Source organism: Crocuta crocuta, unplaced genomic scaffold, assembly GCF_008692635.1.
Source record: "Crocuta crocuta isolate KB4526 unplaced genomic scaffold, BGI_CrCroc_1.0 scaffold337, whole genome shotgun sequence".
Taxonomy (NCBI): Eukaryota; Metazoa; Chordata; class Mammalia; order Carnivora; family Hyaenidae; genus Crocuta; species Crocuta crocuta.
The window spans coordinates 5,542,296-5,557,312 of NW_027528873.1; the positions used below are offsets into that span (position 1 = coordinate 5,542,296).

General features: G+C 37.9%; 1 protein-coding gene and 1 pseudogene across 2 annotated transcripts in view; one reads left to right on the forward strand and one right to left on the reverse strand.

Moving 5' to 3' along the window:
* Positions 1-15,017, reverse strand: part of SLC9A9 (solute carrier family 9 member A9) — a 659,022-nt gene that overhangs the window by 100,519 nt on the left and 543,486 nt on the right. For both annotated transcript variants that reach the window (XM_077756733.1, XM_077756732.1), the window contains one exon: positions 3,071-3,150. In XM_077756733.1, coding sequence (XP_077612859.1) covers positions 3,071-3,150 — 80 coding nt within the window. The remainder of the gene's footprint in view (positions 1-3,070; positions 3,151-15,017) is intronic.
* LOC144225466 (peptidyl-prolyl cis-trans isomerase A pseudogene) lies at positions 3,553-4,539 on the forward strand (annotated as a pseudogene).

Sequence of the window (15,017 nt, forward strand, 5' to 3'; positions counted from 1 at the left end):
TCTTTCAGCCTGGCAACAATTTCTTTTTGGCTTAGGCCAGGCAACCTCACCCTGGGATGGGGGATCATCCTACACTGACAGTGGCAGGCATAGCCTACCTATGAGATTTGAAGGGCACATCACCTGTGTTCTAAGTGAAGAGCAGGAAAAACATAAATACTAAGTGGATGATTTGCTTCCGGAAATACAGATGTATCTAAAGTTCACAGAGTAGAAACTGGTTGGTTTGTTACTCTCTAGGTGTGAATTCAGAGCCTAACTAGGATATAAAAACTTTGTTGTCTAAGTGAAAATATATTTGTGCAGTGATGGTAGCACTGCAATTTCTAGAATGAATGCACAGGAGGACAAATTACCATGAGAAGAGAATTACAGGGTAAATCTGCTTTCATTTTTTGCAAATCTGTCCATAATCATATGGAAATAAACCCCTGGTGAAACATGAGATAAAAACTGTGACATCATCTGAATTTAGTGTCACTGCTCTAAGCTAAAATTTTGGGTGAGTTTCCACTTTCATTTCTGGTCTCCAAATTATTTTTTCCACTTTATTCCTTTTCTTCATTATAAAGCATTCCTCACAGCAATGTTAGAATTTGAACAAAAACATCTTATATCTCATTTCCGAATTGCCATTTTATGTTATTATGATTTATAATAAGACATATATATTTGGTCATTGGTCTTAAATTTCCTAAGTGATTACAGCAATAATGGTATCCTTCATTATGTTAATGAGGTGGCATTCGGACCCCAACTAAGGATGGGGGCTGCTTGCCTGGAGAGCCAATCTGGAGGGCTGGATACTTCAGTTTCCCCCTCCTTCACCTCTTGAAGGAGAGAGGGGCTAGAGATGGAGTTCAATCACCAACAGTCAATGATTTGGCCAGTCATGCCTATATAATGAAGTCTCCATAAAACCCCAAAAGGACAGGGTGCAGAGAGCTTCCGGGTTGGTAAACATGTGGGGGATTTGGGGAGTGGTACACTTTGAGAGGTTGTGAAAGCTAGGTGACCGTTCCCACATACTTTGCCCTCTGCATCTCTTATCCTTTTATAATAAACCAGTGATACTTACTAAGCTAGTAAAATGTTTCTCTAAGTTCCATGAGCCACTCCAGCAAATTAATTGAACCCAAGGAGGAGGTTACAAGAACCTCCAAGTTGTAGCCAGTGGGTCAGAGGCATGAGTAACAATTTTCCAGACTTGAAAATTGGGTCCAGGAAACCAAAAAGACATTTTCTTACTTTATATATTTCATAATCAAGCAGCCTTTTGCGTATTCTTTAGTCAAATTTTTATAACTTCCTAAAATTTGGTTCTCAGATACTTTAAGCGATGGCAGGGGAAAATTGTGTTTCCAGATGAGAAATCAACCTAGAAAATAAACCGGAATAATTTGCTAAGAACCAGCTTGCCTTAGAGAGGCCAGGAAGGCTTTACGTAGTTAATGAGATACCAGAACTGCTGGGAGCCGCAGGGGCCTCACTGGATGACAGTCACAGCGAAGAAATGGCAGCGTTTGCACAGCTTCTGCCATGAGAAACGAAACTGGTATCTCCTTCTGCTACTACTGGCTCATGTTGGAAATGAGGCTGCGGGTATTGACCAGGCCTCACAATATTCCAGACCAGACCGGTATTCCCCACACAGATTGCTCACAAGAAAAAGCATATTCCTGCCTTTTCAAAAGAGACTTCAGATGAAAGNTGATCAGAAAGAATCTCAGGACTCCCTCATCCCTCCCTTGCTGACACCATTCATCCTTCAGGGAGCTGGCCTCCGACACAGAACCTCCAAGAGGTAGTTAATGGCCACGATGGAGTGCTTTTAAAGTGGTGGAAACCTACTGTCCATAAAGGCTTAAGACTGAGCAAGGAAAGGTATCTGTCTGGAGACAGAAGGGCTGTGGGAAAACAAAACTGTAGGCTCAAAAAACCTCTACCTTCCACATGTCCATTTTGTAATTCTTGGAATGTTCTACTTTTGCAGAATTGCTTTTCTAAATCTCACCTGTTCTACTTTTGCTTATATCTGCAATCTTCACAGGGCTTCTCTTCATTCTTATATAATTTTTTTTCTTACATAGCCATTCCTTCAATTTGCCTCCCTTTCCTCCCTAATGTGGATTTCCTGTATTGCTCTTCCCTCCTCTCCCCTTTTCATTTTACCTCTTCTTCACCTTACTTTGAATTTCTTTTCATTGTTCTTAATTCTACTTCCTCCCCCACTGATCTGTTGTGGTTTTAATCATTACTTAGGCCCTTTAAATCACCCAGTGACTGACATTTTCTCCCTGAAAGGAGAAGGATTTGTGACTGTGGAAAACTAACTACAAAGACCCAACACATTCAATTTCAGTGCTGTTCTTCCCTTATGTGGCGCTTTTGCTTGGGATTAGAGATGGACCACTTACTGCAATTCACAATGGCAAAGCCCTTCAGGCCTGACTTCTCAGCCCTGTCAGTCACAAGGCAAGGTGTATTGAGGCCACTATGTTTACACTGATTGGTAGAATTTTAAAATTGGCCTTCATGAGGAAAAGCTAACTCAAATCTGCCTGGAAAACAAAGTAATGTTATTTTATAATATGGTGATCAGACTTATTCTTTCTCTCAGGCTACTCATTCCCTTTGTCTCCAGCCCCACCCCACGTTTTTACCACATGAAACAAGAGCACACAAATGGGTTTCTGGGAAAAGGGTGAAGGATTGTTGTTACCCTGGCCAACTCGACCAGAAGTAAGATCTTTTCAAAGGGACGAACAGTAAAACTAGTTAAACAGATCAGTCCTCAGGTCTATATGATTTTATCATCTAGAGTTTAGGGAATTATTAGATTGCCATGGATACACCAAATTCATTTGACTTTGAGAGATTTCACTTTAGCTCTTTGTAACACTTAAGTATAGGCTTTACACCTTTTTACTTTTTGATAAATTTGGTGATGAATTCACTTTACCTTTCTGTGTTTCTTGAAGAACAGGAACATACACCTCAATGACTAAGTGCTTGAAGTTAATCTCCGCCAGGCAGCAGGATCTGGGAAATCATCATTATCAAAGGATACTTGTGGTCAAAGCTGTACCACATTCTGAAGAGCCAAGCACTTTCTGTTTTAGTTGTGTTTTTATCCAAGTTATTTGCTTCCTGGAGAAAGACAATAGAAAAAGGTATAGGATAAATAATCAACATAAAATATTGACATATACCATCAACATTAGTATAGAACATATTCATATATTTTCACTATAAAATATATGTTGAACAAGTTAAATTTAACCACATTAAAATTTTTTTCTGGGTTGTAGGCAATTTTTTAAAAATGTTTTTAATTTTACTTTTTGAGAGACAGAGACAGAGCGCAAGCAGGGGAGGGGCAAAGAGAGAGGGAGACACAGTATCCAAAGCAGGCTGCATGATCTGAGCTGTTAGCACAGAGTCTGATGTGGGCTTGAACACAGGAACATGAGATCATGACCTGACCCAAAGTTGGATACTCAAATGACTGAGCCACCCAGGTGCCCCTGGGCTGTAGGCATATTATTCTAAATGGCAAAGCAGTTGCCAAGCAAATGAGCTCATAGATCTTGCCATGTGGATGAGACTCTTGTGGCATAATTCAACATTTATTTTGCTTCATAATCCCTACTTTATTAAACATCTAAGAAATGCCATATTTTTGACATCAATAAAAGTGATATTTCTGTCAGATTGCTGTTGTGTGATTTTTGTAGTTTACTTCTGTCAAATTTGGATGGTATTTATTTATAACTTACCAAAAGGTCAAGTCTAAAGGGATGATAACAATCTAATAATTGTTAAGCTAGTTTTCATTCATTTTCTTTTTGATCACTACCAAAAGCTATGGTTATTTTTGATATCTATTTTGATTTTATGAGTTTTAAAATACATATTACTTATAGAAAGCCTGTAATAATTGATAATTTACTTGCCTTTTTTTTTTTTTCCAAAATGGTCAGGGTGGGAGGGAAGAAGATAAAGAATTAAAAAGGGAAAGCATTTGGCCTTTAAGACAGCCATGGTCAACCCCACCAAATTGAGTTCTTTGACATTGCCGTGGACAGCAAGCCCTTGGGCCGCATCTCCTTCGAACTGTTTACAGACAAATGTTTCAAAGACAGTAGAAAACTATCAGGCTCTGAGCACTGGGGAGAAAGGATTTGGTTATAAGTGTTCCTGATTTTACAGGATTATTCCAGGACTTATGTGCCAGGTGACTTGACTTCATCATCCATAATGGCACTGGTGGCAAGTCCATCTTTGGGGAGAAATTTGATGATGAGAATTTCATCCTGAAGCACATGGGTCCTGGCATCTTGTCTATGGCAAATGCTGAACCCAACACAAACAGTTCCCAGTTTTCATCTGCACTGCCAAGCCTGAGTGGTTGGACGGTCAGCATGTGGTCTTTGGCAAAGTAAAAGAAGGCATGAATATTGTGGAAGTATGGAGTGCTTTGGGTTTAGGAATGACAGGACCAGCAAGGTCACTATTGCTGACTGTGGACAAATCTAATAAATGTGAATTGCATTTTATCTTAACTACCAGACTATTCCTTCTGAGGCTCAGAAGGGCACCCCGTTACCCCCATCTGCTCAAAATATCCTATAATCTGTATTCTCATGGCATTTCTTTGGGTTCCATATTTTCCTTACTAAGTCTAGCTCCAAGTCTAGCTCAATTGCAGAGTTAAGCTTATGATTATGAAATAAAATAAAAATTAACAACAAAAAAGAAAAAAGAAGAGAAAGCATTTAATGGGTGTTTATGTGAGAGTAGAGGATGAAATGTGAGGAAAAGAAAAGAAAGTGAAAAAAGGTGAACCTTAGAGATAGATGATAAGGAACATTGCAGTGTGGTAGGAAGGAGATTCAGTGGCATTTTCAGTTCTTTTGTGTATCCTATTTTGCATATTAAGAAAAGAAATTTCTAGGCTTCAATAGGTTGTAACTTTCTCTATCAATAAAAGCATTTGTATATCTTAATATGGACTTTATGGCTTTGTTCCATTGCTTTGTTCAGACCCACGGTTTTCATCCCCAAATCGTAACACTTGTTCACAGTCCAATAACAATGTGAATATTCTCAAGGAATGATGATGTGTGGAAGACAGTGGCAACTCACTGGCTGCTCCAAAGCCAGCCCTTAGATGAACCCAAGCAGATTTGCTTTCATTTATTTTATTTACTTTTTTTCCCCATTCCCAGGCAGTTCCATTGATGGTGAATGATAAAGAGCTGTATTCTGCTCTCTGAAACATGTGTAGCAGCAGATGTTATAGTTCCACCCCCACAAATAAAATGGGAATACAAGAAAGCAAAATGTGGTCCATGTCTAGTCTGTATCCTTTGTCTAAAATGGTTGAAGCAGAGACTCACAACAAAATTAAAACTCAAACTGGCAGCAAACCTTGTATAAATTCTTGAACGGTGTTTCCTAGAATGCCACTGTCCTACATGGTGCTACTGGAAATTTTGTGCTCATTGTTTAGGAAAAGACGGGTCTGATAATGTTGGAAAGGTCTCTTATATACGGGACTTCTCAGAGGCTTTCATTTATAAATGAGTATTGTAAAATCTTCAAGAGGGAAGTGTTTCTCAAACTTTGAACCGTGGAACCCATTCCTCATTTCCAGGCCCACCATGAGACATCTATGATCTTTTCAGGGACATTAAGTTTTAAAAATTTGTTTTCTGATAGACCTGAGTGCCATGCCTTGTTATCTAGAGTTAGACTTTGTTCATCATATTCCCCTCAAAAGGAAACCGGTGTCAATTCAATTTCTGTCCTTCCCTGAGCCTTTCTCTATCCCAACAAAGGTGTCAGATTTGCAGAATCATGGCTGCACATAGTGTTTTATTATTTTGTAGCATCTGCAAGCTGTTTCTGAGTCACCATCTCTCCAACAGGCACAGCTTTTGGAGTTTAGCTGGCAGAGTAAAACTACTCATCCTAAACCAAACTAGTTAGAAAAACTTTGGGCCAACAGTGGAGAGTTCTCTCCCTGCCCCCATCTTCTTTTTTTTTTCTTTAAGAACAATAAAGGACTTACAAAATCTTATCCATCAGCAGGCACAGCTTTTTGATAGCTATAACATCTACTGATGACAAGATAGTCATTGACAAAAACTGATAGAATGTAGTGTAAGCAAATTCATGGTTTGGGTTGGATTGTTTATTTTTAAGTAAAGGTAGGCTGCATGGTGGTGAGCTCAGCTGGCAGTTGGAAGCCCTGGGCTCTAGCACCTTCTCTGCAGCAGCCCTGGTGAATGACATTTGCAATAACGACTTTGAATGCTCATTAATTCCTTGGCAGCATGCTAGTCCTATTATTCAGTCATTAACTTTTTCAGTCATTATTTTTCAGTTTTTAAAACACTATCAGGGTAGTCGTGTTACACCTATTGTATAGGTGAGGACCTAGAGAAGCCCAGAGGAGGGAAGAGATGAGTACAAAGTCACAAGGTTAGTAAGCACAAGCAACAGAGCTGGAATCTGAATGTAGGACTGCCGGACTCCAAAGATGTTCTTTTTGCCAGTATCTCACTTAGTCTTTAAACGTTAGGAAGTACAAACATTATATAAGTTATTGGGCTGTGGTTTCCTTGACTGCAAAACTAATTGAAGAAATTGGACTGGCTGGTCTCCAAGGTCCTAATCATATGGAAAACACTATATATATAATATATTAATATTAATAAATAATATTAATTAATTAATATTAATAATATTTATATATAATATTAATGACAACAACAATAATTACAGCTGACACTTCTTGAACACTTACCATGTGTTGGACAGTATTCTAAGTGCTTTTCATATATTAACTCTTTTAATTATTATAGCAATATATAAAGTATGTTCTATTATCATTCCTATTCTACAGATGAGGAAACTGAGGCAACTTGGGCACAGAGAGGTTTCCAAGCACACTTGAGACCTCTCAGCAACCAACATTTCTCTCATCTAGGTGNGCTCTAGGCTCTGAGCTGTCAGCAGAGCTCGATGTGGGGCTCGAACCCATAAACTGTGAGATCATGACCTGAGCCAAAGTTGGACACTTAACTGACTGAACTACCCAGGTACCCCCCCCCAAGTTATAAGTGGGGAGTAAACTAGGGCAAAGGAATATTTGAATAGGGAGATGAAGTCAGGATTCTGGGGTGATCATGTAAGTTAAGACAGAGATGCTACCTACACCCCAAAACATAATGAAAATACATGGATCCCATCATCTGGGTAAAGTGCTGATGGGTTTGAAAGTGTCCCTATAGAAACTTAATGTCAGTGTTAGGAATTTTTCTAGACTCCTTGATACTTGGTTTCAAGGGTTTTCCAAGGTCTTAGAAACCTTCTCTGCCTTTCTTTCCTCTTTCCCTATTCTTTTTATTTTATTTCTTGAGGGGAATATACTCGAACTCATAGGCACTAGTGAAAGATCTTATACTCTACTCCTGGTAAAACTTTCAGAAATATTTTTTTGACAGTTGATAAGAGCAACACATATTAGGAAGCACTTTGGAAAATGTTAACAAATGTAATCTTTGTTCAAACTTCTTTATTTTACTTGGGAGATTGGAGATGTTATTTATTTTATTAGTTTGTAAAGAAATAGACTGGGTTCTAATTAGAATATAACATAGACCATGTTTTCCCAGGTGAGGGAAATGCCACTGATGACCCAGCATTGACTTTTCTGCCCATCCTAGATAAAATTTTCAGTGGGTATCTTAAATATCTGTTGGCCTAGTTCTGGATCCATTCATTTATTTCTCTGAAGTTATTGATGACTTAATAACTTGGTTATGAAAGGCCATCAATAAATGAGTAGAAATAAATGAGTTAGTCTACTGTGTGCACTGCTTGTTCACTGGGGGTTGAAGATAAATGTGCCAAGGGAAGGCCAGCCTTTGCACTCACCCTGGAACAGGAAAGGTATCTGATGAGGCAGCACAGAGGGCAAGCCTCTGGGAGGGTCCAGATGGGCAGAGGACAGCAGGTAGCATTAATTTACCTAGATTACTCTGAAGCAGAGATCAACTCACACCCAAGGACAATGGATGTGAGCAATTATTAGAAGTAGAATCTGGAATTTGATGGTATTTTCTTTATCACTAGCAGTATTTCTTTCCTTCTGAGTTCCTCTGTCCCAGAGGGAAGTGGTGTGTGTGTTGGAACACAGAGGATACAGAAACTGAAAACCAAGATTTGAGTTCTGACTCTCTACCGTTTACCATTTAATAACAATACACTTATCAACTCTGAGCCTCATGTTTCACAGTTGTAAATGGGAACCAGAGATTCAAGAGCACTGAATCTTAACTTTTATTTGCCCTTGATACCTCTAAGAAGCAGAGTGTTTGATATATGTGCAATTTCTGGTTCCTTTATTATCTTCTATTTCTGGGAAAAGGTAAAAGTGACTGGAACTTTAGATATCTTTCTTTTTCCTCCTTAGACAAGGGAATACACCAGAGGTTGGGAAGTGACTGAGCATAGTAGGGAGTGATTGCTTACCTTTTAAGTGACCCCCTCACTCTTGGCACTACCCCAGAGAGGGACCAATAGGAAAATTGTGAACGTATTCTTTGTTTTATCCTTATTTAGACCTTTGGGAGGAAACAAAAGGCTCAGACCAGAAATTTGAAATCCAGACACTAAAGCAAGAAGGGACTGTTTGTTGTATTAACCTTAGTGAAAAAGAACTAAACAAATGCAAATAAATTCCTCTATCAATATTCAAATGTTGGGCCTTTGTTAAGTGAACTGGATGAACTCCGCTCTGGGATAATCATGTGGGATTGCTCATTTCAGGGGGATTCAATGGATTAGGAGAGAGAGATTTTCCTTTCTATTTCTTGAGATTTCATATTCAATATTAATGCCAGTGGAAGTTGCACAGAATTATAATAAAGACAAATAATTATCATAACAAGCCCAAAGATCTCCTTATGGGTTCCAGAGCATTTTTACAAGTTGTACCTGTGAATAGAATTTGATAGCAGTACTTTTGCCCTACCATTACCCCACAATTTGAAATGTATTTATGTAATAATTTCAAGTTTATTGCCTTGGTTTTCTAATTTCCAAGGAGAGGGCCAGATTCTGTGTCTCTAAAGAGAAAAATTTCTGGATTTTGAGGAAGAAGCATAATACAATGGAAGGTCAATAGGAAATTTTTTAAAATTTACATTTTAAAAGATATATCATTAATTCTTAGCTTCCACTAAGAAACTACTTTATGCAAATCTTCTCACTGTCCCCAAGCCATGATGAATTCATAAACGTTCTCCAGAAGGTATAGTCAGAAAATACATGCTTAGGAAGAAAAAAATGAAGGAAAGAACTAGTCAAGGATGGATAAAACTGTTATGGTGACATGTAGACATAGATAAACTACCAGATGGACTAAACTCATGGTTTAGCTACAAAGAAAGGGAATGTTCAAATAGGCTCTCTGTATAGGAGATCCAAGTTAATCCAGGGGAAAGTAAATTATTTGGTTCGGGTAAATATAATATTGCAATGGTTTACAAACGTATATTCATAAATTCTTTGGCACTTTTTCCTTTAAAAGATGGAGCTTAATTTCCCTTCCTATTGAGTGTAGATTATACCTAATGACTCATTTTTAATCATTAGAATAGAGCCGAAGTGATGGTGGGCCATATCCAAGACTAGGTCATATAAAGGCACTGTGGCTGCCTCCTTGCTGTCTGTCTTAGACCACTTGAGGGAAGTCAGTGGCCATACTGGGAGGACACCAGGACAGCTGTATGGAGGGAGAGATACATGCGGTGGGGAAATAAGTCTTCCTGCCAATAGTCAGCAGTGAACTGGTGGCCTTCTGCCAACATGGAAGTGGATGCCCCAGCCCCGGTCAAGCCTGCGGATGACTGTAGTTCTAGCTGACATTTTGACTGCAGCTTCACAAGAGACCTTGAGTTAGAAACATTCAGCTAAGTTGCTTTCAAATTCTTGACCCATAGAAACTGTGAGATAATAAATATTGGTTGTTTTAAGCCACAAAGTTTTGGGATAATTTGTTATGCATCAATAGAAAGCTAATACAACAATATACTAGAATTGTTAGTTCCCAGCATAAAAGGCATTGGAGTGGAAGTTGGGAAGAGATAATAAAATGATAAGTCACAACTCTTTGTAGTTTACAAACTATATTCACAAAGGTAACATATTTGGGGTGTAGAAGATACATTTTCCCCTTAAGGGTATATCAAAACTTATCCTAGTTGCAATATATCATGTTAGGGATTTTGGAGTGAATACAAGGCATAAAATGATGGATCGATTTATAGGCAGGAGGAAGTTCACATCATCTCACTATACTTAATTCACTATGTTCTTAACTAATGCCCGATTTATATAATAATTTAGTTATCTCTTTTATATGCACACACACATACACATGCTTACATCCATGTACACACATCCTAATGGAAAATGCACCCTGGTGTAAGAAGATCCTAATTCATAATGTCCCTTAGTGTCCCCCATTATGCCCCAAACCACAAACACCAAAGCAAAGAGTCTCATACTGAGACTTGTGATTCGAATATACAGTGTTATATATCCGAAAACAAAACAAAACAATGTATCCTCTTATAAAATTACTTCCAAAATATGTACTGGTTGACTATCATATAATAACGGGTTTCATAAATATATGTTAGAACTCAGGTGTTAGATGACAGGCAGCAAAAGCCTGTCATTCTCAAGAGAAGGACAACAAATGCTGGGAGGCTATCTTCTCCTGGCTGCCTGGAGGCCCTATTCCAGTTGTAGTGCAAGAAGACAGAGTTCACGCAGAGGAACGGTCCAAGCAAAGAGCTGCCGCCTCACTGAGCTGAGGAACTAGGGACTAGGGTTTGGGTGCTGTTGAAGTGTCTGAAATTTGTTATTGTTGTTGTTGTTGTCTTGGGAAAGTTCCTTTAATTCTTTGAATTTCAATTTCATAATTTATAAGGTAGGGGTTATAACAGGTGTTCTGTTTGGCCAAGGTAAAGAAATGTGGGTATACACATGGCACCTAATATATAAAAAGTGCTCACTAAATTGTAGTTGCCATCTTCCTTCACTTGCTCTTTTTCATCATTCCTGCTTTCTAGAACATGCAATGGTAGAATGTATAGGTAAGAGAAACATATGGAATTTAGTCCTATACAGTAAAAATTAGTGGGAGGAAATACACTTTTGGATGTATAAAACATCAGTAATTATAACCTCAATAAAGTCAATATTACCAAGGGAAAACCTAGGAGATTTGCTCTGAAAACTTCCTCTCATTTTTCTCAAAATACTATTAGTTACAATGCAACATCAAAACCCCTCATCTAGGTCAGATCAATTTTATAGAGCTTAGTATTCTATTTCTGAAATAGTTGTGGAGGTATAGTATGGAATTTATATTCTGTGAAGTCAATTCCAACAGCATAGGGGCAAGTTTGGAAAAATGTTAATATAGAAATATATTATGTATATAAAATACATACATATAAAAATGTTAATATATATGTAATAAAAATGTTACATATATATGTATTGATATGTACACACACATCTGTATATTTATATATGGGAATATTTATTCTGTTTTCTATAAGTTTATTAGGACATTTGAGAATATTCACAGGGAAAAATTAATTTTTCATATATAGGAATATTCTGTTTCCTATATGTTAATTAGGACATTAGATTTGAGAATATTCACAGGGAAAATTAATTTTTGTTTAAAGATGAGATGATCCCACCATCTGCTAATTAATCTCTTCTCCTCCTGAACCTACTTATATTTCCAGCCCTTGCAACTCTAGATGACCATGAGTAGTAAGTATCAATTGGAGAAGAACAAATCCTTTTATTCTTCCTCAAATGAGCTCTTTCAGATTTCAGGGGTACTCCAGGTTATGGTTTTCTAGGAATTAGCAAACAAGACTTCATTTACCTTAGTCACACTCCATATTTTTATAGACACTTTATTGTATTCCTTCTTAGTGCTAATTTTCTGCAGGAGAAATAGTAATCCTTTTCATCTCCCTCTGCTAAGTTATTGAAGTTGCCCTTTTCTGGACCTTTCTCAGCTCTGCTCTGACTTCCTTGAGCTGCAGTGACCAGACCTGATTCACACAGGTTACACAGAAGCATAAGTGACAACCAAAAACAGAATTTCAATGAAGAAACTATGGGAAGAAAAAAAAATGGCAGTTAGAATTAAGAGAGCACATAGAGAAGCAAGCATAGTGTTAAAAAATAAAAAATTATGTTAGAAAAAATGAAAATTAACCTCATTGTAACAGCTGGCAGAGTACAGATGGGAGAAAAATGAGTTCTGAAAAAGGGTTGATTCCATTACTTCCAAGCTCCAAACATTTAAGAGTTTTTCCTTCATCACAAGTAGAATAAAATTATACTCATCACCTTGGCCACCTTGGTTTGGCTGCTCTCTGTCTCTCCCAGTTCATATCCATCTGCTCCTACCTTGTTCACCAATCCACAGCCACACTGGCCTTCCTGCTACTCATGGAGCACTCCATAACCCATTGTGACTCTATGGCTTTCATCCTTGTGGTACCCTTTCTCTGGACTGTTTTTTCTCCAGATCCTACACAGCTCACTTCCCCACACTATTCAGACCTCTGACCAAATGCCATTTCCTTAGAAAGGCCTGTCCTAGGGTGTCTGGGTGGCTCAGGCGGTTAGGCATCCAGACTACTTCTGCTCAGGTCATGATCTCATGGTCTGTGAGTGAGCTCTGTGCTGACAGCTCAGAGATTGGAGCCTACTTCGGATTCTTTGTCTCTGTCTCACTCTGCCCCTCCCCTGCTCATGCTCTCTCTCTCTCTCTCTCAAAACTAAATAAACATTAAAAATTTTTTTAAAAAAGGAAGGCCTGCCCTGATGAGGTAATTGCCTCTCCTCCGTTGTTCACCATCCTCTTACCTGCTGTACTCATATCATTATCTGAGCTTATGTAGTCATTTACCTGTTTTCTCATCAGCATCATCCATTAGAACAAAAGCTCTGTGAGGGTGAAAACTTTGAACTGGTAACTGGCTACATCCTCTTCACACATAGACTAGTGCTTGACATGGTGGATGGTATGGATGAATGAATGAATGCCTAAATGCATACCACTTCAGAGTGGAAGTTCTGGAACCGGACTGTCTAGGTTAACATTCCACCTGTTCACACTATGTACCCTCGAACAAGCTATTTAACTTATTTGTATGGAGTTTCCTCATCTGTAATATGGGGATAATAATAGTACATGCTCATAGGGATAGGGCTATCTTGGAAATTGAGTTAATACAGACAAGGTGCTTAGAAGTGTTAACTCTAGTCTGTACTCAACAAATATTAGGATCATCATGAGAAAAATGGCAAAAAGGGAAAAAGAAACAATACTGACAATCCTCCTTGGGCAGCAGGAATTTCTATTAAAATATTAAGGCGAGTGTGCTGCTCCAGTGATTCTTAACTTCCGTGCAGTGCTGTGCTTTCAAGGACACAGAATCAATTACAAGGAAAACCTTCTATGATGGTAGTTGGGGAGGAGGGTGGGAGTCTCAGGGTTCTTTTGTTTTTGCTTTTGTTTTAAATTTAAGAGACATAAAATTCACAGCTGTGCTATCTCCCATTTCTCAAAGAAGCACATTTGCATAGAGTACATATTTAAACTTTCATACCTGCATGTAGAACATGCTTTCTAAAACTTTTGGGTCCGGTACAAGCAAAAGTGTAATACCATTCACACTCTAAAGGTGTTGCAAGGCAAAAATGGAAAATTATGATATTGCTGGTTAGTCACAGCTAGAAGTTCATATTTCCCAAAGGTTATTTTACAATCCAGCAACTGAGAAAGAAGAGGTTCCTTAAAAATTATAATGACAAATGTTTGTTATTGATTTGGAGTAATTGCCATAACTGTAAAGTTTTAGCTTTTGGTAAAAATGGTCTTCCTCTTTTCTTCTCTTTTTAGAAGTTGACCGGTGTGAAAATCATCGTATTTGTTAACACAAGCCCAACTGAATACATGCAAACCAAGTGGAAACATACAATCCTCCTATGAATGAGAGTTTATGCTCTTCAGTTCTATGGATGCTGATATTAAGCAAAGAGCTGTCAGGCAAAATGAGGGCAAACAGGTTCTTGACACATGGTTTGGAAAGTCCCCCAAAAAACTGTCCAGGACAGGTATCAGTGGCATGGACACTATGGGTTTTGTTTGTTTGTTTTGTTTTTAATTTCTAGCTTGATGCCACTTTTTCATATACTTGACACAGAAGATAAGAATTACTCCAAGGTTTGGAGAAAATCTCTTTCTGAAATGTAGCTACCTTGGTAGTCAAATACTATTGTGAATAGGAACACTTTCAGGACACCTCTTAAAAACAAAATTATTTTTAAGGAGCAGCAGTTCAGTTAGAACCGTGTAATTTATAATAAGATTAGTTATCTAATATTTGTATAGCTCTTTATGTGTCCCGTATAGGAAGCCCCGAGTGAGAAATTTCTTTTAAAACAGTGGCCTGTGAAATTTTGTACCGCTTGAGGAGAGAGTACTATTTTTCCCTCTAATGATACTAATTTAGTATATTAGTGATTATTTTTTCCTCCTTTCCCCCTTGGCTACAAAATCTTACTTGTGGTTTGATTAAGCAAGTATATAGGACCTTATGATCTGCTTATTCTTCTCCCTCTGGTTTTGACTTTCTGATCTTAGTAATATTTTTTATTGAATTTTAAAATTCTCTTAAAATATTTTACTATTACTTTATTAGATGTGTAAGCTTATATGGGTTTAACTAAATTAATTAAATTATATAGTTTTTATAAATATAATTTCACTTGATTGTCATACCAGTCTGGAGAACTAGACATTATTATCAACCACATTCTACAGATAGGGAAAGTGAGACTCAAAGAGGTAAAGAAAAACTGTCCGAGATCCAAAGAATGTAGTTTTCACTGGA